Genomic DNA, 22509 nt, shown 5'->3' on the forward strand with positions numbered 1-22509 from the left:
TATAGTTTTAAAAACATCGTGCCCTGGATAGAAATAACACAAATGTAGACGGTGCCGCTACAAACTCATAAGTTAGATACAGGGAGGGAGCAGAGGAGAACATGAGCCAGGATCCCTGGGTTCTGTTCCTGAATCTGACACTTACCGTACGCTCCTTAACGCTTCATTTCACACACTCATAAAGCAATGCCTACCTCAGAAGAATGTTAGCAGGGGAAGCTGTTTGTAAAAAGCTTGGAGCTCCTCAGAGAGGGCGAGACAAAAGGGCAGAAAAGCTATTTGTGCTGTGATAACCAGCTGAGCAAAGAAATGGCAGGCCCATAGTTAGAACGAAGGCCGGAATGGTCCATCTTCCAAAGAGCATGGCAAGATCCGGCCCCTGGCAGTCAAGCTCTGTTGTTTCACAAAAGCTGTAGATCTGTGCCACTGGAGGGGAGCGCACACACGCATATAATGCGTGCATCACATGCCCGGATTTAGGTGGCTAGCTGGTGAGTGCAGAGGCAGGGACTGGCTTGGTTTTGGGGCAGCATTGGTTTGTGTTTCTTCTTGGAACGCACCCAGATACTACTGTGATGGGCGCAGTGCAGACTCTAACATGAGTAAGTGTCTCTCAGCCGCCCCTCCCTGCTCTGTTATTGTGTTGTTTAGTTAGGGACTGGCCTGAGTTTTACATCCGGATCCAGACTTCACCGGGAGCAGGGCAAGGTTTGGATCCGAGTTCAGGTTCGGACCCATCTCTACATTGAATGCCGCCCTCTCTGGCAGAGAGAAATAGCCATTGCTATGACTGGACGTGAGGCAGGTGCTATCCTCTAAGTGTTTCAGCTGCTGGGCGGAGAGCTTCAGAGCTGACATTGGGGACTTGGACACACAGCTCCTGTTCATTTCGATGGTAGTTGTGTGGCTAAACCCCCTAGCTGCTCTGACGATCTCAAACCTGGAGCCTGAGTCTCACCCTGCAAATACCCCGATGCATGGGGGGCTGTTGCTATGCTGCAGAGGGATGATCAGAGCCAATGGATGGGTGTGATCTAGACATGGTACTAGTTTATCTGAACGGCCGCTTTTGGAGATGGACATTTTTGCCATGAAAAGCCAAGTCCTCTTTGGAGAAATAGCCCATCCTGGGCAACTTCCTTGTTTTACCGCAAAAAGCGTGAGAAGGCCGAAACGTCCCTCGGGAGAGCTGGGCTCCACAATGGAAATAGCAACGTCTTTACCCTTCAATCCGAAGTGGGAAGACGCAGGAACATCTGGATTTTTCCCCCCCCTCATCTGGAAAGCTCCGCGCTTTACTGTCAAATAAGACAGATCCTTGCCCCATGGACCTGGACCTCTACGGGCCTGATCCAAAACCTGGTGAAGTCAACAGGAGACTTTCCATTGGCTTCGATAGGTTTTGGAACAGGCCCTACGTACGCTGAGGGTGGTTGTAGTAGAAGGTGCTAAGTTGCTAAAGAGTCTGCCACGGGAGAGAGAGGGATGTCTTATTCAGCCCCAGGTTAACTGTGAAGGCTTATAACAGCAACTGCCTTTGTCCTTGGAACTCCCCCGCAGTAAGATCCCAGGCTTTCTGCTCCCTGCCATTCAGCCCTGCGCTCTCATATTTAGTGCATCATTTTTCATTGTCGCTTTCTGGCTTCTGCAGAGACATTTGAAGGGCCCTGCTTCCCCTTCACCTGTTCTCATTTGTATTTCAGAGCAAAGATATTGACAGCTCTGCAGACTCAAACTCTCCCTTTGTAGACAGAGGAGGGACAGCACAGACACCGGAGTTGCAAACTTCTACCGCCAATGTGCCTGTGTGCATCTGGAGGGACTGAAGAGGGAACTTAATCTCCAGGAGCCATTTATTCCTTGGCTTCTCTGCTGAGAGTGCTGGCAAACTGTGGCCAGCGGGTGCTGTGGACGCCTGCCCACTAGGAACTGCAGGGAGCTCTCCAATTTATTTCACGAACCCGTTTCCTGATCAAGCCCACGCCTCTCTGCACCTTCAGTTAATCCCCATCAGCCTCTGTGGCTCTTGTCCCTGCTCAGAGAAGGGTTTGGATATTTACATGGCATTGAGCATACCCAGAGTTACAACTGTCCCACTGTACTCGGCACTGGTGAGGCCTCAGCGGGAGTTGTGTGTCCAGTTCTGGGCGTGATGTGGACAAGTTGCAAAGAGTCCAGAGGAGAGCAGCAGAAAGGCTAAAAGGCTTAGAAAACCTGTCCTATGAAGAAAGGTTTAAAAAAACTGGGCGTGTTTAGTCTTGAGAAAAGAAATCTGAGCGGGGGACCTGATCAGTCTTCAAATACGGTAACAGCTGTTCTAAGTAGGATGGGGGGCAATTGTTCTCCATGTCCACTGAAGGTAGGACAAGAAATAATGGGCTTCATCAGCAGCCAGGGAGATGTAGGTTAGCCCTTAGGAAAAGCTTTCCAACGGTGAGGGTCGTTCAGCTCTGGGAGAGGTGGTGGAATCCCCATCACTGGAAGCGGTGGAATCTCCGTCCCAGGGGGTTTTAAGAACAGGTTGGACAAACACCTCTCAGGGTCGGTCTAGGTTTACTTGGCCCTGCCTCAGCGCAGGCGGTTGGACCAGATGACTTCTCGAGGTCCCTTCCAGCCCTATATCTTGATGAATCTGTAATTAATGAAAACTTTGGGAAGGGCTATTAAACCTCACTGGAGGTGCCAACCGCTAACTCTTAGAGACCAGAATGTTGGGGGCCAAGTTATCCCACCTCTGCCTCCCGCAGGGCTCTGACATCTTCCTCTGTAACAGCCGGTTCTGACCATTGTCGGAGACACAAGACTGAGCTAGACGGGCCTTTGATCTGGCCAGCCTGGCAGTTCCGGAGTTGAGCAGAAAGACATTTCACTTGTAGCCAGTCCTCCCCACCTGTTGGCTTAATTCCTCACTCTTTCCCCATCATGAGAAGGCTTAGCCCACATCTTCCTGGCCCTCGCTCTGACCTCATTAGCACCACTTTTACACTGATGTATCTCCCTCAGTGCCAGGGAATCTCTCCTGACTTACACCCGCACGCGTGGGAATGCTGCAGTGCTCCCTTTCGTACGTACTCTGGGTATTTCAACAGCTCATGACGCCGTGTGATCACTAGGCCCCAGGGACTGGCCTGCATTAGCTCTCCAGAACGTCAAGGCATCAGCACATTCATGGAGCCAGCAGCCCTTCTTCACTCTCCTCTGTATTACATTGACTCTGGAGAGGGGCTTTAAGTGTAATAAGCATAAGCATGCTGCGTTGGGGAGATCGCTCCAACATGTTGGTTCTGGGGCTGAATGCAATTATTCCTACTGCCAATTGGCCAGTGCCTGTAGCCTACAGACGCTGCCTTCTCAGGAATCCCATTTTCCAGCAGAACAGATTTTTGGGGAAACTCAGACCTGAGGACTGTGGAAGAAGTGTAATCCACACTGCCATCTAGGTGCAAGAAAGACTTGAGGGCAAAGTACAAAGTTCAGCGAGAGGTTGGTTTCTTGGGAATTTTGCTCCAAAAAGATTTTGGCAGGAGAAACTTTTAGAAGAATGTGTCCTAATATGATTTTTCTTTTGTTCTTTGAAGCTGTTTCCCTGAGGCACAAGTCATTCTTGGAAGGATATTTTCAGATGGTTTAAAAAAAAAATACCCACAACAACAACAAAACTGCAGCTGGAGCAGGTTGGGAGAGACAAGGAAAGAGCACGAGGTGGCTGAATAACCCAGGGGCATGGTAATGCACTGTGGATGGTTTCAGCTAAATCACCAATCCAAATCATGATCGTTTGGTAGAGACCAAGAGAGTTCAGCGGTGTTGTAACCAGGTGGCTGGTTGTGGAAATCAGTTAAGGTGCCGTCCAACCCTAGGAATGGTTTCTAAAGAGGCCATATGGGACTGTGTGAAGGAAGTGTGTGCGCCCTGTAACAGGACATCAGTCAGTCTCTAGGGCTGGCTGTCTCCCTAGCTTGTGTCAGCATGAAATTCATGACAAAACCAGTGATCACAGCGTAGTTCCATCCCCACCTGGCGGGACGGCTGTTTATGAAACAAGGCAGGGAAGACAACATAATGAAGAAGCCTGGTGTGAGTTTTGGGAGATTGTGACTCTCTCTGGCCACCCTCCACAGCTGGGAAAGACTTGTTTTTGCTCATGGCTCTGTGCATCTCTCAACATCAGCCTGCTGGCAGAATGACGGTGAAGGAAAGATCCAAGTGTTAATGTTTTACTCTTAACGGCATTGTCAGATTAGAAATCCAATTTATTTAAAAAAAAAAAAGCAGAGGGGTCTGGACCTGTGCTTCTGTTAACCCCTGAGATTGTTTAAAGTGGAGGAAAATTTTAAAATCTACTTTTCCTATTGGGTGGCGTTTGTGGCCTATTTGACATTTCAGATCAGATCATTTCCCTTTCATTTCTCTCCAGCACAGCGCTGCAATGCTTGGGTTGTAGATAGTGCAGGGGCATGTTTGCAAGAAATCCACGTTATTGTAAAACGATGCTTTTCATTTTGTTAAGAAAGGTGGAGAAGGGTAAAAGAAAAGAAGGAAACGACTCAATTTCTATTAATATTAGGTTTTATCATCTATTTTTCCCCCCCCAAAAAGGTAACTTTTGGACCAGCCTGGCAGTGTCTTTTTAAAAGGGGGGAGAGGCGGGGAAGTTACTGCTGACTAGAGAAATGAGAACAAGGGAAAGAGATCGGGCGTGATTCTGATCTCACTCACGTTGCTTTTACATCAGTGTAACTCCATTTATTTTAGTGGAGTTACTCCTGATTTACACCAGGCTGGGCAAGATGGTAATCAGGCCCAAGGTGCTGAATGAGGGACCCACGAAGGAAAAACTGCATTTTCCCAACAGAGAAAAGGGATGTCAAGAATAATGATTTTTTCCCTTGCCAGCCAGGTCCATTCCCAGGGTGCTCTGTTAGCTCCCTGCATCCCCGGCCCTCAGCTTTGCTGGTGATCCATCGGAGCATTTCTTTAAAATCTCAGTTTAGCCAGTCGGCGAGTGTTTCTGGTCTGAAGGCAGATCAAGATACTGAACAGATTGGGCCTGGTTGATTTTTTTTTTTTTCCCCCTTTCATTCTCTCCCTCTCTCTGTATTGGACTCTTGTCCTCCTCTTTGCCCTGAATCCCTTCGGCTCTCATGTTGCATCAGTCTTCTCATCCTCACCTGGCAGGCTCGGTTCCCACCTGCACTTCTCTCCTGACAGCTCCCTGTGCCTCCGGTGCCCACTCCAGACTCTGACTCTTCAGTCCCCCGTGGCCTCCCCCTATCACCCTGCCCCTCCTCGGTGACACTCTGTGGAGAGGCACCTGTCCCCTGAAGCGGTCCGGTTAGACAGCCTGCATCCACTCTGGGTGAAATTCACCCGGCGTAGAGGGGAACTGGCCCTCTCTGTGCATGCTCTGTACTGCAGTGGGTTGGGCTGGGGTCGTGCCTGTAGACTGTTGTTGGGTCTTTCGTATGCCAGTAAATGATGTGTCCCTCCATCCAGCACCTCCTGCTGGGGCAGAAGCAGAAGAAGAAGCGCCAGGAGCTCACGCTGGAAGCCAAGCCCAAGAAAGCGAAAGCGAAAAAGGTGGCCGAGCAGAGCCCCGCAGAGGATCCCAGCGCCCCCTCTCAGAGTAAGAGACGCGGCCGGCTCAGCCGCAGCCAGGGCTAGGCAGCCGCTGGGAGCAGGGGCGTGAAGGAATCGGGGAGGGCTCCGCCAGGGTGGGGGAAGGAGTTGCCCTGTGTTTGTTCACAGAACAAGCTGCAGGCCTGTGTCCTGAGAATCCTGCAGCAGGCCAGCGCGCACTGGCTATTGCAGGGCGTGAAGCCGGCTGCTGGAGCGCTACCGGTAGAAGCCCCATGTGTGGCTATGCCTCGCTGTCCTGCCCCCGAGGCCGTGCCCGGCCGGTGCGCACACAGACACCCCCTGGCATTTACCCTGGCATGTAAATGGAGCACTGGGAAAACCGTGTCTGCGCTTTGCCCCCTGCGCTCTGTGAGTGACCCACGCAAAGCCAGGAGAGCCACCCTATTTGGTCCTAGACGCAGGCCAGGGCCAGCCCCACCTGTGTGCCCGCACAAGGCCCTAAATGTATGGGGCTCCCCTATATCAGCGCTCCTGCCCAGCACCGGTAGCCTCCCCTCCCCAATCTGAAACATCCCCCTCTGGAGGATCAACTTACGGCCTCACCCTCCATGGCCCCCAGAGACGAATGGCCCCCCAGTCATCCCCAGTGAGAAGCACCCCCCTCCACTTCTCCCCCCATCCTGCGCTAGGGGGAGAACTGGAGTCTTCCTTCATTCCGAGCCCCACAACACTGTGCACGTGCCGTTCCTTCCCCCCCCGGCCTGCTGTCCGCCTGCCCCGTCTGCGTTTCCATCCTCACCTCTGGCCGCTCTTGTCACTTGCAGTTGTCAGGAAACTGAGGAAGAAGAAGGAGGAGAAACTGGAGGAGGAGAGCGAGACGGAGCACCACGCCAAACACTGCACCAAAGAGCCCAGGAAGAAGAAGGAAAGTCCCACAGCCTATTTCAGGGTGGCCAAAGCCTCTAAAAAGAATCAGGGTAAGAAGCTGGGCAACTTCCAGCCAGGGGGGTCCCTCCTGCACACCTGCCGACACTCGCCACACCCAACCCACTCGCACTCCCAGCATACAGCCACGCTCACCAGCGTACAGGCTCGCGTCGCAATCCAGCCAGGCTCACGTGCTTTGCACTTTCAGCCCAAACCCATCTGAAAGCCACCTTGGAAAACACACACTGCGCCCCCTCCACCCCTAAAACACAATGAAAGGTGGCATCCTGGGGAAAGGGCCCAGCTCCCACGGAGGGTGAGCAACACCCAGCTCTGGTTTCGGAGGGCAGCTGCACGGAACAGGCAGATGGTTGTTGCAGTTCAGGGCTGCATGCTAACACCATCCCTCCGCGCACCAGCTCCATTTTCCAGACAAATGTTTCACCCACCCTGCAGCTCCTGCCCATCGGTGGGTGTCTGTGGGCAATTGCTCCATTCCTCGTCACCGTCCCAGTGAGGGAGGAAGCAAGGGACAGAGGAAAGGACTTCCTGTGGGATTAGGGTGACCAGATGTCCTGATTTTATAGGGACAGGCCTGATATTCAGGGCTTTGTCTTATATAGGCGCCAATTACTCTTCGCCCCCGATTTTTCACATTTGCTAGTGCATCACCCTATGTGGGATGCATGTACCGCACACTGCACACAGTCCCAGGAAAAGCCAAGGAGGCAAGACAGTCACTAGGTGGCAGCCTTACTCCACACCCCCCCCCCCCCCAAACTCTTTCACTCTCCTGCACTTTCGAATACATTGGAGTTTATTTTCTAACCTGCTGTTTCCTACAGGGTAAACTCCTGGGGTAAAGATCTCTAGAGTCTGATCTATGCTGGGGAAAATACCCTGACGTTTTCACCCGGTTTTGAAACTGGTGCAGCTAGCGTAGTGTTAGCCGGGCTCCCGGCAGCCCAAGCTGGTTGTCAAAGCCATTTGAATTTGGGGGGAAATGTTCCCAGTGTCGGCCCAGTGAGCTGAGAGCAGGCCTCAGGATTGGCGCCTACATAGGCTTTTAAGCACAATTTTAAACGTTCTTCTCCCCTGGATTGTTCCCATTTACATTGGCTGGCCAAGCCAGTTAGAAACCAGTTTTGTGGGATTCGTGATCCAATTTGGTTTGAGCCCCAGCACGGACTAGACTCCCAGATGCTGGTTGGGTGAGGTGAAAGCACCCCAGACACCAGTGGAGGCTGTGGACATATAGCAATGGGTAGGTCCAGGTCCAGTGGGCCCCATCCTCACCTCAGCTGTGGAGAAAGTTCCTCTAAACAGGGCAGGCAGAGCCATCACGGCAGTCATGTATTAATGTGGCTGTGTCCTTTTTTCTTTAATCTTCTCATCCCCTCTCTGCTCCCCACCACACTTCCAGAGGACTCTGAGGAGGAAGAGGAGGAGGAGGAAGAGGAGGAGGTAGAGAATGATGACCCACCAAAGAAGCCCAAAAAGAAGCCCCCCAAAGAAATCCCAGCTGGAGAAAGCAAGGAGAGAAAACCCAAGCCGAAAGGTCAGCCGCTGGAGCCTGGAGAAGGGGCTGGAATGTGGAGGTGACAAAGGCTCTTGGAAAGATAATAGTGGGAGTGGAGGCTTCTAGGGTGAGAGGAAGGATGGTCCAGGGGTGAGGGTGCTCGCCTGGGACTTGGGGGCGGAGGGGCTGGTTCAATTCCCTGCTCCTCTGCAGACTCCATGTGTGACCTTGGGTAAGTCATTCACCCTCTCTGAGCCTCAGTTTCCCCCGCTGTGTGGTGGGAATAATGGCCCTGGCCTGCAGGATAAATATGTCCTAGAGTGTGAGGTGCTCAGATGCTATGGGGAGGCAAGGCCAGGTAAGTTACCCTCTGTCTATGGGGATCTCCGTGTGTGTACATCGGAGGTCCCTTTCCTCTCTTTCTCCTGGAAATGCCCCAGGGGATGAGTGGAAGGGTCCTTTTGTGGTATATTTCCATTTCCCTCTGAACTGAGGCAGCTGGGCTGGAGCTGATGTTTCTTTGCCTGGCTTTGTGATTCCTCCTCTGTCTCCGCCTTCCGAGCAGGTGGATTCTCAGGCTTTAGAAGCTCGGCGCTGCGAATGACTCTGAACGCCAAGGTCTATCCAGCTCTGGCCCAGGCAGGGGGCCTGGAGTGAGATGGACCCGGGGTTTAGAGTCATTCGCAGCGCTGAGCTTCCGAAGCGTGAGAATCCAGCTGAGGGCGTGGAGGGGAGGATGAGGCTCTTTCCAATCAAGCAGGCCTTGAGGCTCAATGGCAGGGAATTGGCTTGTCCCAGCAGGAGGCTGAGTCAGAGTTCCTCATCCCCCTGGGACTCCAGGGTACAGCTGAAGGAAAGTCCCTCGGCTATCCCTGTGGAGCGGGGCGGAGGAGGGTGTTCTCAGCATTGCTTTCCAATCAGCCATCTCCCAGAGGGGCCGAGAGGGAATCTCTCCCTCCCTGGGTTAGTGGAGCAGGCTCAGGTCGGGTGTTATGGGACAGGCACTGCTGGAGAGCAGGAGACGGCGGCCTGGGACTCAGGCAGGCATGGAGATGCAGCTCTGACCCCGGGCTCTGAGCGGACTGGAGGGCGGCCCCAGCCAGAGGAGACAGGTCGCAGTGGGTGGTTATCAGGGAAGTGAGCAGGACTGAGCAGCTAACACCCGTGCCAGGAATTAGCAGGGAGCGATGGCCAAGCCTCCCGGGAAGCGGCTGTGGGAGCAGGGAGGGTGGCAGCAGAGGGTTGGGGGCTCTCGGGTGTCTGAGTCCTGGGTCGCTGAAGTCACATCCCTGTGTCCCCATCTCCCTCCTGCCGTCCCTGCCCCTCTCCCGCCCACACACTTGGCTTGCCCCATTCCTCCCCTTCCCTTTTTCCTGGCTCAGCCCCTCTTCTCTCTTCACTATCTCTGAACCCTGGCTACCCCCTCCCCACTCGCTGCACTCTCTCCTCCTCCCCCACCCCCTCACCCTTCCCACGCGCTCACTGGCTCCTTTGCCTGTCCTGATAGGAGACAAAAATGACCGTGAGGCCAAGACCAGAACGGCAAAGCCCGCGAAGAAGGAGCCGACCTCCGTGTTCCAAGTCAGCGGGGACAAGAAGGAGAGGAAAGGCAAAAAGAAAGGTGAAGGGGGACAGCCGGCCCCCCCCCCCCACTCTTGTCCTCACCAAAGAGCTCATGAGGAGTTACCATGGGAGCCCTGGGTGTATCGCTTAACCCATGGGAGGGACTGGACTGAGTTATGGGTTAAGGAGGGGGCTAGGATCCCATTAGCAGGATGGGGCTGGGTGGTCAGTGCTTGGGTGGAGGCCTCCCAGGAAAACACTGGATGCTGCAGGAAGGGATGGTGATGACTCAGGCGGGGAAGCTCTCTGCTCTGAGTTGGTGCCGACCCGATTGCCATGGCACGGTGAGCAGAAGTGCTGTGCCACTTTTGGATAAGGTCCCGTGTAACGGTCCCGTGGCCCTTCTCCAAGGAGTGCTGGTGTGAACCATATTTTGGCCAAATCCCACACTAGGTAATTCCATTCTCCTGAGCGACATGCTCCCCTGCAGTTACAGCTGTATCCAGGATCCATCTTCACGCCCTTTGTTGACGGCTTTGAAATTCCCAGATGCCAGGCTCCCCTAGGCTTTGGCAGTTCATAGCCCCAGCACTTCCGGGTTTGCCGCATCAGTTATGAAAGTAAAACAATTGATTGAGCCCCAGCACGGAAAGGCACCGGCATTAGTACAGGATTCTCTATCCCCTCCCCTGACTGATTCCTCTGTGTGCGTCTCCCCGGCATCCCCCAGCTCTCAGTAACAGCGAGGAGGAAGACGACTCTGATTCCAGCACCAAGCCAATCAAACCCGACAAGAAAAAGAACACGGCTTCCATGTTCCAGGCCGGAGGCGACAGCCACAAAGAGAAGAAGACCAAAAAGAAAGGTGGGTGCTCCCTGAGCTGGGGGTGCAGCGTAGGGCTCTGGGCACAGAAGGGGCACCAGTTCAATTGAATGCTGGCAGGGCAGCACATGGACAAATACTGGACGCCTGGGGGCGTCTTTGCTAGGTGGGGGTATTATTTTGGGTCCCGTGTTTGGTCTGTAGAGGAGAAAGATGTGTTGCCCCTGCTGGCTAGTTTAACTAGTGGAATCAGCGGTGTCCTTGTTTTGCCTTGTGGAGAAATGCCACAATGGAGTGTGTCCAGGACAACAGCTCAAGGCCCCCGCCCGGACTGATTGCATTAGGATCCTTGCCCTCCCTTTGCTGGCAATGGAGCCATCACGTTGCTTCTTTCAAGCGTGCTTCAGATCGGAACCGGTTTGCTGTGCGGGTCATTTCAAACGCTCTGCTCCCGGAAGGCAGGCTGTGCCCAGGGCGGAGGAAGCACGTGCATAGAAGATGCCGCTGCCTCTATAAATCAGTCCCTGCAATGACGCCCTCCACCTGCCTCTGCTGTCAGCTCCTCCCTGTCATCCCGGGCGAGGAGCGGGGCTGGCAGGGTCTGTGACACTTCCGGGCAGCGGAGCAGGCGATGCCCACTGTGCGCGGTGCGCATTTCTGTCTGCAGCTCTCCCCAAAGCCACCGGAGACAAGAGTGATGGCGAGGCCCCGGAAAGCCCCCAGAAGAACTCCAATAAGAAAGGGAAAGGAAAGAAGGCCAAGAAGGTAAAAGGCGGGCAAGTCCGGGACTAACAGGGGCAGCCCTGGGAGTGGGGTTTCTTCATGACGTCCTTTCCCCCTGCGGTATCACAGCAAAGTCAAGGGGCAGCCGCAGCAGCGGGGCTGGAGGAAGCTGTCTGGTGTTAATGGTGAAGGATGGTGGGAGGATGGGGAAGGCTGCCCATCTCGCAGAGCAGGACCCCAGAAAGAATGGAGGGCGGTGCCGCCCTAAAGGGGCCTCAGAAAGTTCCCGTGGTGTCTGGGGGTGAGGGGGTCGCCCAGGCAGGTTCCCGTGGTGTCTGGGGTGAGGGGGTCGCCCAGGCAGGTTCCCGTGGTGTCTGGGGGTGAGGGGGTCGCCCAGGCAGGTTCCCGCAGTGTCTGGGGTGAGGGGGTCACCCAGGCAGGTTCCCGTGGTGTCTGGGGTGAGGGGGTCACCCAGGCAGGTTCCCGCGGCATCTGGGAGTGAGGGGGTCGTCCGGGCAGGTTCTTGTGGCACCTGGGGGTGAGGGGGTCGTCCCAGCAGGTTCCTACAGCGGCTGGGAGGACATAGTTCAGAGAAGGGAGAAGCTGAGGAGCATGGTGCTCGACAGGGAGATAAGGAATAGGGCCCAGGGAGCTCTGTGACTGAAAGGGAAGGGAAAGGTGCCAAAGCACGATGCGATAGGGCACCCTGCTGGCATACCTTGCATGGTGGTCAGGTGGGTGCATTTCTGGCTGCTGAGGCTCTCTCTCCGGAAAGCTCTAGAGCAGCGTGTGCCTGAAACAACCTCTCCCTAAAGCCTTGTCCCCTTTCGGTTCTGGGGGCCGGGCTACAGAAGGAAGAGAGGCCTCCCTCCCCTGTCATTGAAGTGGACAACCTGGAGGACTTCGTGCTGCAGCCAGCTCCTCAGGGGGTGACCATCAAGTGTCGGGTCACTCGAGACAAGAAGGGGATGGACCGGGGCCTCTACCCTACGTATTACCTGCACCTGGACAATGAGAAAAAGGTGAGCCAGGGAGTAAGTCTCCCAAGGGGGCTGGGGAAACTCCTTGCTCAGAAGGAGAGTCGGTGGGGTGCAGTTTTCCAGCTTCGTGAGGGTATCTGAGACTGCACAATTTTTCCCATCCTGAAATGGGACGAGAAGTCACCATCTCAGAAGACACGGTGAACAGATAATCGTTTCAGCCAGTGTCAGTTGATGTGTTCCTTTTTCGATCATTTTGAAACGTTTCATTTTGACTTGGACCTTTTCACTTTTCTTTTTTTTTTTTTTTTTTTTTTAACTTTTTGTTAGTTAAATTGACAGAAATGTCGAAAGGGAAAGTCATTTTGAATCGTAAACCGAAACGTTTCCCTTTGAAACTGTGGAAATGTTTTGACAGCTTCAGAATTTCTGTTTCAAACGTTCTTCAAATCGGGAGATTGGTTTAAACTGACCTCTGCTCGTGCACAAAAAACTTTTTGTTGGAAAATTCCCGACCAGCTCTACTCAGAACTCTTAAAGCTGGACAAAGCACTCAAAAATATACTGTAGAGAGGAATAATCCTGCACTCCTAGTAGGGAGGAAATGGTGTAGTGGGTCAGACCCATCCCTGGCATAAACCCATTGTAGTCACTGGAGTTATGCAAGGGCTGATTTTGTCCCAATGACTCTTTTCCATCTCTACTTCCTGATATTCCATGGTGTTTTCCCCTCATTGCTGATATTCCCTCAGCAAGCTCCTGACTCAGAGTGGTGTTCCAGACCCATAGAGCAGCAAGGTGGCTGTGCCTGCATGCTGACGGGAGAGGGGTGACTCTCAGCAGACTCCTATTAAATTCTGACCCACAGTATCTGCGTGAAGATGCACCCCTCCCAGGAGCTGATGCTCCAAATGCTGATGCTCCATTTCCCATTGCGATGCTGTTCCAGTGGCGCAATTCACCTGCTTTGCTTCAGGGTTGCAGCTTGCGATCTGAAACGTGTTCGTCCGCTAATTGATCTGTTCCCCTTGATCCATGTTCCCACGGTCCCTCTTGGGAGATACCCCAGGCTCTTTACCTCCAGTGCAATTCTGTCGTCCCGCAGGGGCAGTTCGAAAGCTCTGGCCACAGTGAGTACGTCTACACTGCAAAGACAAACCCGTGGCTTGCCCATGCCAGCTGACTCAAGCTCGCCGGGCTGTTCCATTGCTGCGTAGACTTCAGGGCTTGGGCTGGAGCCTATGCCCTGGTGCCTTCCCACCTCACATACCCTGAGAGCGCCCAAGTCAGTTGACCCGGTTCTGAGACTCTGCACCATAGGTTTTTCTTTGCAGTGTAGACATGCCCAGGGTGCGACTACAAGTCCCGGTGCAGAACCTAACTCCCCAGGTCAGGTTACCATTAACTCAGTGTCTTGGTTTGAGAGACCCACGAGATGTCATCGCACTCAAAGTCGTGTCACAGCCGGTGACATTTGACCACAAACTTCTTCACTTGTGCCATGGCTGTTCTGAAGCGCAACGTCGCTCATGGAAAGGTCACAATACTGTGGCCTGTTGCACAAGCCAGCGCGTTTGACAGTCCTAGAGCCACCATCCCCAGAGAGTTTAAGAAGATCCCCGAGAGCGGTAAGGATCATGGGAAATCTAAGTCCCAGACTTGAGTTTCGCAGTTAGTCCTGACCCGCCCTGTCATTCTCAGCTCTTGTGGCAGTGGGCCCATAGTGGGCCCAGCTCCTGTGAAAACTGTCTCCTGCACTCTAAGCATCTCCTGTTGGTTGACAGTTTCATTGTTCCAGGGAAGGTAACGGTCATGGGAGGTGGTGGTCATGGAGACGGGCGGTCTCTACGGTAGCGAAGGCTGGTCGCCAGGAGGCTTTGCCTATCAGGACAGAGGCTTTGAGCTGAGTTCCGTAGTCACTAGGGAGGCAGAGCACAGCACGTTGTCTTCCCCGCTGCCGGTTAGCAAGCAGCTTGTACCTTTAGCATGTTTTGTGCCAGGTGGAGCTTCTTCAAAGTGTGCAGCTTCATTCCTAGTTACCATGAATTGCAATAAGAGAGCCTCTGGCTTCCCTGCTCGCCCTGTAATCCAGCCCCTGCCTTCCCGTCTCCTATAGGTGTTCCTGCTGGCCGGCCGGAAGCGGAAAAAGAGCAAGACGTCGAACTACCTGATTTCCATTGACCCCACTGATCTGTCCCGGGGCGGCGAGAACTTCATTGGGAAACTGAGGTGCGAGGAAGGGAGTGCAGGGAGTGAAGTGGAAATACCCAATATATTTCAGCTCCTGCCCTGTACATCTGGAATCATGCCAGCCTGGGTCTCCGGATTCCCAGGCTACTTCTTGCATTCCACAGTTCCTGCCCCTCTGAAGCGCAATCTACTGGGATTGCTGAAAAAAACCCGGGTGTAGCAAACGCTGCTGCACGCTTAAGTGAATGCCCTGCAGCGAGCGGCAGGCTCAGAGGCCCTTCCCTCCACACACAACTTGCCAGCACATCCAGGTCCCAGGTTCAGAGCCCATCCTGGCTGGGAATGGGTGAGCGTGGACACCATCCCAGGGCAGTTCGGTGGCCTGCGCGGAATGATTTGGCGGGTCCCAACCCTGGTCCCAGTGGACAGTTATTCATAGAATGAAAAATGCCTTCATGCCGGCTGGCAGCCTTAGCAGAGCATCTAGGGGCTCCCCTCTCAGCGCTAGAGGGGTCCCTCCAGGGCAGGATGAGCCCCTTGGGTGCAGCAGGAGGGAAGCTGGGCCTGTCCCTCTCTGGTCTCTCTCTGCTGTAGGGATACATGGAGGACTCCGGCGGTCTCCAGGGCTCTCAGTCTGGCTCTTTCCACTGGCCCTAAATTCGTGTCTAAAAGCTGGGGTGGGCAGGGTGGCTCCGGGCTGAAAGCCTCTCCGGTGGTGAGCCCTCTCTCCTGCCGAGAGAACCGGATGAGCCAGTTTTCCCCTCCCTGCCCCCCAGTGACAGTCCCCGAGGACAGATCTAGTAACAGGAGGCTCCAGTTCCACCAGAAAAGCTGTGACTCCCCCCCCTCCCCCAGGTACCAAGTCAGGAGGACTCAGGCAGGAGACAGTGGGCAAGGGGTGATCCTTCCACCACTGACCCCTTACCCCCCAGGCTCAGGGGCAGTTTTCCTATGTACGCACCTTCCTTCCTACATGGAGGTGTGGACCAGGCTCCACCACTCAGCTTCCCCCTCCTCCATTCGCTGCCGGTTTGCTTATTACCTACAGTGCAGGCCCCGCACCGCACTGATACTGCGCGTGGGGTGGAAACGAGTCCTTCGATGGCAGGCTTGGGGGGAACACGTCCCCCACGGACATGGGGTAGGGGGAACAGGCCTGGCACTGAGTCCCTCACGTGGAGGAATGAGTCCCACGCAGTTCAGCCCCAAAAGAAAACTGGTTGGCTGGAGGGAGCAGACCCAGGAAAGGCAGCTGCTTGAAAACACAACGGGGAGCCAAGGGTGTGTGTATTGATTAGGTGTCTGCTTCCCACTGCGGCCCAGGTTGAGTCCACCTGGCGTGGGTCACAGCTCTGCTGGCAGGAATTGGAGCCTCCTGTTACTAGGTCTGGCTTCAGGACTGTCACTGAGTGGAAAACTGGCCTAGCAGGTTCTTTCTGAAGGCGAGAGGGCTCCCCACTGGATGGTGCTTTCAGCACGGAGCAGCCCTGCACATCCCAGCAGGCTTCGCTGCGGGCCAGAGAAGTTCACTGCGGTCTGCTGTGGGGGGAGGGAGGGGGAGAGCCAGGTGTGTGTGGCAGCTCAGAGACAGGTTCCCAGACAGGTGAGGAGGCACCCTATGCTGTCACCTATATGGCAGGTTATTCGCTCGGGGCGGTTCAGTGGATAGCAGAGGCTACCTTAGGCGTAGGCTAAGCACAAAGCTGGCCAGGGAGCTCAGACTTGGTTTACATGCAGAGTTGCACCAGTTTACCTAGAGGTGTGAGTTTAGACTGATTTAGTTATACCAGCGCAGCTCTGCGTGTGGACTCTCATAGCTCAATTTAAACCTGTCTTACATCAGGTTAGCATGAGTGAGGTAACTTTACAGATGCAAGTTACAGAGGGAACCGGTTTAAACTCATGTGAGTGTCCACGTGAGACTTCGCATTGCTTTTTCAAAACCCTTTTAAGTTAAACCAGTGCAACTTCTGTGCAGGGATAAGGCCCTACTTCTATGGGGTGTAACAGGACGAGTGCAGGGGCCCCTGGAATCACCCACAAAATGGCCAGTCTGTGAAATGCTATACTCCAGCTGCAGAGCGTCTGCAGAGGTGTCTGTGACAGTGCAAAACCTGTTCCCCCTGCCCCATCCCATGCCTAGATCCAACCCTGCTTGGCTAGCCAGAGAAATGCCAGTAATCTACACAAATGTGCTAGGCAAACTGATGGGTGTGATGAATCAGGAGAGCAGTGTAGAAGGGGCAACTGGGCCTGGGTGTGGAGAAAACTAAGGAGCACTTCCCTGGATGTGTTAGTGCTTTGGCGTCTCATGTAGCCATACGGAGCCTGGCCTGATGCCGGTTGTTCCTTGTGCAGAATACAACCTGTGCCCCTCCCACCTCCTCATGAATCAGGTGCTTATTAGTAAGTGACTGACCTCAACAGACTCCGGTGGAGCAGAGCTGCTCCTCTCACTCACTGTGCAGAGATCTGGGTTTTTGGGACCTCTGCCAAGACCCTGAGTCCCCTCCTGTCACCTCCATTGGATTGTGCTGCCATGGGGCATCTTCCCCGATATCCTGTGGCCCTGTACACCCCTTTCATAGCAGCACAGTAACCAGAGGGGTACCCCTACAGAAGGGTAACCTATAGAGGATGAGGAGAGTGACTGTACCAAGTACAATCCCCCGCCTGATTTCTGCCTTTCGTTGTAGATCCAATTTAATGGGAACTAAGTTTACCGTCTTTGATAACGGTGTGAACCCGGACAGAAGTAACGCCGATTGGTCGAACGTGCGACAGGAGCTGTCTGCCGTCGTGTATGTAAGTAATAGACGTGGGTTTCTTCCACCCTCACCTGGTAGAGAGCCGCCTCACTGCCTATGGTCTCAGACCCCTGGGCCTGTTGCAGTCTGTGCCAGACCAAGAGATTCCTGGATTCATTGCCGAGAGACATGGCTGTCCTGCATCCTGCTCCGGAGAGCAGGGGTCTCTGTTGATACACAGGACAGGCACAGCCTGGGCGGCGGGAGGGCGAGCGTCTCCATATACGCAGCCCAGCTGCGCTGCATGCACATCTGGATGGGACACAGGGCTGTGTGGAGCGCTGAGGTCCAGGACGTTATGATAGGGAGTCCCAGACACACACGGCTGGTACCAGTGGGTCAGGAAACAGCTGCTGAGTCTCAGAGTGGGATGTTTGTTCCCCCTGGCTGGGAGGCATGCGCCTAAGGTGACTTACTGATGAGACCGCTGGGGTTTCTGTTTCAGGAGACAAATGTTTTAGGGTTCAAAGGACCCCGGAAGATGACAGTGATCATCCCAGGAATGAATTCGGACAATGAGCGGGTGCCAATCCGGCCCCGAAACGTAAGTCGGAGCAGCAGCCGGCAATGCTGGGAGCAGGACCCCCTTTCCTCCTTGGCAGAGCCCACATCTTAACAATCCCTAAGGGAGGTGGTAATTCCCCACCTCAGCATTCAGGTACCACAGGGCTAAGCATGGTATAAGAACTAGAACAGAATCACAGAAGCCTAGCACATGGAGATGATTTAAAGGTGCGTGGAAGGCCCAGGCAAGTGCTGATATGCGCACATGGGATGCATGGAACCATATACTGCCTTGGATCCCCCCAGTTCCCCTTGATGTCAGGAGGAGTACACAGGTACGCGCACATGGTACGCGAACTCATGCACCCCCAGGGAAATATTTGCAGGGACTGCTAGGGGTAGAGAGACTCAGGCACGCCTTTCTCTCACTGGTTCTTGAGCATGTTTCATGCTGTTCCCAGGATAATGACGGGCTTCTTATGAGATGGCAGAACAAGAACATGGAGAACCTGATTGAGCTGCACAACAAGGCCCCGGTATGGAATGACGAGACCCAGTCTTACGTCCTGAACTTCCACGGCAGAGTCACCCATGCCTCCGTCAAGAACTTCCAGATCGTGCACAGCGAGGACCGTAAGTCCATAGGGAGTCACCATGCCAGGTCAATTCCCCAGGCAGAGAGCAGAGTGCAGGAGACAGGAGATTCCCTGAACGAGCTATGTAGGGACAGGGGAAGGGGGTCAGTCTGGAGGGTTTTAACGCCATCTCTCCAGCTTGGGTCTTTTGCTTGGGAGCTTCCGTCGGATCATTGTTAGCGGCGTTATCCCAGGGGAGAGTAGAGGTGTCCCTGGGATGTGAATGGAGAACTGATCGGGGCCTTGAATTGGCACCAGAAGGGAACTGGGAGTCAGTGGAGGATGTGGAGCAGTAGCATGGTATCCTCAGCAGCTTTTTCATGCTAAGGAGGTGGACAGCTGGGGACAGATCCTGACGCTTTGCTCGGGGGCTCAAATGTTACCGCCATGGAAGATACAGCGCGGGGCGTGCACATTACTGAGCTAGCATCCGAGCCACAGCAAGTTTCCACGCCCGACGGCCCTTCAAAGCCAGCCTGCTAGGGAGGGTCCGCCGAGTCTGCTCGGCTTCAGGCATCCGCAGGAGAGTCAGACATCCAGCAGGGTTGGATGACAATAGGGGAGAATGAAGGGTGACAGCTGGGTGTCAGACAGCACGCTGAGTTTGGAGGGATCTGCAGCTCCTCTTCCTGCTTGGAAACTGGCAGACCATTAGATCAGAGAGAATAAGAGGGGGAGCCCCCCACCCTGAGTTTCCTGACCATAACCCCACTTCAAATAAGGGGCTAAACTCTGCAAGGAAGCTGCTCCAAGGGAGAGGTAGGCCCATTGTGCAAGTGGAGTTCTACCCCTTGGCAGCCTGTGCTGATGATGCTGGAAGGGAGCACCAAGGGGAGTCAGAGGGCCAGGTAGATTGCGCTAAGGGGATTGGGGCTGTGTGAGCCCCGCCGAAGTTCTGCAGTTCCCCAGCCGGGCTCCTGCTGCTTGAAGCTGGAGCCTTCCCTCTGCGCCACTTCAGCTGCAAGGTCGCCAGGATCCTCCTTGCCTTTAAACGAGAGCTCTGCCTTGCTGCACTCGGGGCTCCTGGCTCAGCTTCTCGCTGGCGGCTGGTCACTGGATGAATAAGGCCCTAGGAAGGAGCTGTCCAGAAGTCCCCACCCAGACCATCAGTACCACTGGCCATGGTAAGCACTCCTGGCAGGGGCCCTGTTGGATGGGGAGAGCTCCAGGAGCAGGTCCCAGGCCCTGAGCAGGGGAGCTGGGACATGAGAGGCAGTGAGCACCCCTGCACCAAAACCCATTAGACCAGCAAAGTGTGGACCCCGGTAAGGATCAGGGTACAAATTCAACCCTGTTCTAAGCAGGCACAGCTCCCACTGATGTCGGAAGCTGAGCACCTGCCTTCACCAGCGTTCCATGGGCCCCTTTTGAGTTTGGTTTTGAATCCACTTCATCTGAACTCCCCATATCCTATGTATGGTTTTGATCAGAGGGAGAACATAGAGGAATTATTTGGGGGAAGTGCTCTGACTTGTGTGATACAGGAGGTCAGACGAGATGACCACAATGGTCCTTTCTGGCCTTAATCTATGAAAATTCACCTCTGTGGAGCGTCCCAGCACAAGGCCGATATGTACCGCTTACGTCCCACTTGAAAAATCAGGCCTGTAGGGCTTAAAAGAGCTCAGGGCTAAATTTTCAAGTGTTCAACACCCACAAATGGGGCCCAGTGATTTTCAGAAGAGCTCCGCACCCTATGTGCCGGTCTGGTCTGAAAATCCAGCCACCTATTCAGATGCTGAGATGGGAGCTGGGCTCATCTGGCCCCCATCCTGGGTGATGAGACCTCTTGAAAATCCTGGGCTTAAATGGGAGTAGTGCAGGGATCCATAGACCTTGTGCAGCCTCTACTCAGGGGCATTCTCACCCAGAGGCCGAAACAATCCTGTGTTTGCTCCATTCTCAGGCTGACACTGAAGACAGGACCTTTGCCTTTCTTGGCTTCCTGAGTTGGCTGGATTTGGAAGGTCCCTGAGGAAATCAGAGGGTTCAAAGTTCAGACAGCTGATCACTTGGGGGCTGTGGGGATCCACCCGCCCTGTGCCCCAGACTCGGTGCAGAGACCACCTCCAAATAGCCGAGAGGCAGCTCGGCAGCTTTAAATGTGCAAGTAGCAGGGACTCTTCTGCCTGTCACCTGTCCAGTCCAATCAGAGGATGTTCGTGTCCAGCGTGTTGGATTACAGGACAGAGAGAACCTGTCGGGGGGCCCCTGGTTATTTTTACAGATTTCCTGTCACCCTCGCTGGTGTAACAAAGGAAGCCACGAGAGAGGCTGTGGGATGGGGGCATGCCACTGCAGTGCTGAGAATGGTCAGATCAGGAATTCTAGCGAGGGATCAGTTTCCCTTTGGCGAGGCAGTGCCTACGGCTCCTGTGCTCTCTTATCCTACCAGTAAGAGGGTGGCGCTGAGAGGGGAAGGGGTGGTTCTGTGATTAAATGGCAATGCTTATTGTCATTTCCCCCCCCCTCCACCCTTCTCAGTCCTGTTCTGCTCTGCTGGGTTTTGACATTTGAGTGAGGGCCCCGCGGCCTTTCAGTACACATTTCATGGAGCTTAGCATCAGCCAGAGCTTCGGAACTGGCAGCAGGTGTGTGACCTGCCCAGTCAAACTCAGAGACGCTAAACAATCCGAATTGCTTCCCTGGAAGGTCACCTTTGATGGATAAACCTCTAGCAGCAGAGATTGAGTTCAGCTGAGCCCCTGGGAGTTCAGCTCCTGAGGGGGATGATTTCAGCCTCTGAGGTCTGAAAAGCTGAGCTGGGCATGTCACGAGGTGGACTTTCTCATGGGTTTTCTGGCTGGAAATATTGTGAGGCCCGCCTCTGTTACGGTATCGCTGGGCTGCTGGTGCTGCCAGCACAGCCAGGAATTCAGAGGTACAGAGGAGCACTTCTCTGGTGCTTCCTAGCCAAGTATCTCAATGCTTTTACGTATTTTAATAAATCAAGCGTCTCAAGCCGTCTGAGCAGTGGGGTAGTTTAGTTATTCCAAGGTTACAGCTGAGGCTCATAAGATTCAGTGACTTTTTCAAACTGACTGGGTGGGACCAAGATGCTGGAGATCTGAATTCTGTTCCTGGCTCTCCCACAGACTGTGTAGCCTTGGGCAGTCTCATAAGCCAGCGTTTTGGCTGCCAGGCTGGGGCTTGGGGCTTGACCCTTTGCGCTCGGTCTAATCCAGGACCCCGCTCCTACTTATGTCTGTCCTGATGGCTTCTTGCCTCTTCTCTTTCAGCTGACTACATTGTGATGCAGTTTGGCCGCGTGGCGGACGATGCTTTCACCATGGACTACAACTATCCCATGTGCGCCGTGCAGGCTTTTGCCATTGCACTGTCCAGCTTTGATGGGAAGCTGGCCTGTGAATAACACGCCTGTAAGCCCTCTGTACCTGTGCTGTACCGAGCCTCTTTGGAGTGGCCGAACTAGGCAAGAGTTCGCTTACAATACAGGGATCTGCGTTGACACTCAAGAACCTGTGTATCGCTATATGGATTGAATAACAGCTGGACTGTTACTAATGTTACTTACTGTTACTGGTGTTACTAATGTTACCTGTGCACATCTGGAGAGTGGTGCTGAATGAGACCAAGTAGAATCATTAAAGGCAAATATTTATCCACTGATTAAGGTTTAGCAGGTCAGATATCACACAGTCAGATTCCATCTTCCTCAGCTTCCACCCTGACAGAAGAGATGGCCCCAAGCAATGCAGAGATGCTCCTGTAAGCCATAGTGGGTTGGATCATTACTGTACAAGACCATAGTCCTTTTTGCACTCTTGTCTCCATCTAGTCTCTGGATGGTTCAGAACTGGCCACTGGTCCCAGTCCATAAAGCAGAGTAGCTCCCTGTATATACTTAGCAGATGAGCCCAAAGGTTACTCTGACTTCATCCTTTCCAGAAGTTCCTTGGAATCCCGGAAATACTTTGTTTTTTAGATTCTGTTTTGTATATTGTAGCATAAGGTTTAAATGACAAGGGGGGTGAGGGTTGTTTTACTTTGTTTTCCTTGTACTGATCAATAAATGAACAACTGTGGGAACAAGTCTCTGTTCATTGTGGAGTTGAGACTCGGGTAGTCCAGATGAACCATGCCACTAATGGGTATGAACTTTACACTAAAGATTTCTCTTTTTTTAATGAAACTGAACTTTGTGTTGGAGCAGAGTTCTTTCTGCATCCCCAGAACAGGTACAGCAAGAGAATGGAGGGGCAAATTTCCTTCACACACTATCCAGCCAATGTGATTC

The 22509-nt window shown here is 53.8% G+C and overlaps 1 protein-coding gene across 1 annotated transcript; it reads left to right on the forward strand.

The window, feature by feature from the left end:
- Nucleotides 1-203: 203 nt before the first annotated feature.
- TULP1 (TUB like protein 1) lies at nt 204-22291 on the forward strand. The gene is made up of 13 exons (XM_067531437.1): nt 204-266; nt 5497-5626; nt 6405-6557; nt 7931-8065; nt 9534-9647; nt 10314-10454; nt 11080-11177; nt 11987-12157; nt 14232-14344; nt 17002-17110; nt 17558-17656; nt 18078-18249; nt 21491-22291. Exons 1-13 carry the CDS (start codon nt 204-206, stop codon nt 21622-21624), a joined length of 1632 nt encoding a protein of 543 aa, XP_067387538.1. The 3' UTR covers nt 21625-22291.
- Nucleotides 22292-22509: the final 218 nt, after the last annotated feature.

Source organism: Emydura macquarii, unplaced genomic scaffold (genome assembly GCF_026122565.2).
Source record: "Emydura macquarii macquarii isolate MOO-44397 ecotype Brisbane River unplaced genomic scaffold, CSIRO-AGI_Emac_v2 contig_3220, whole genome shotgun sequence".
Lineage (NCBI taxonomy): Eukaryota > Metazoa > Chordata > Testudines > Chelidae > Emydura > Emydura macquarii.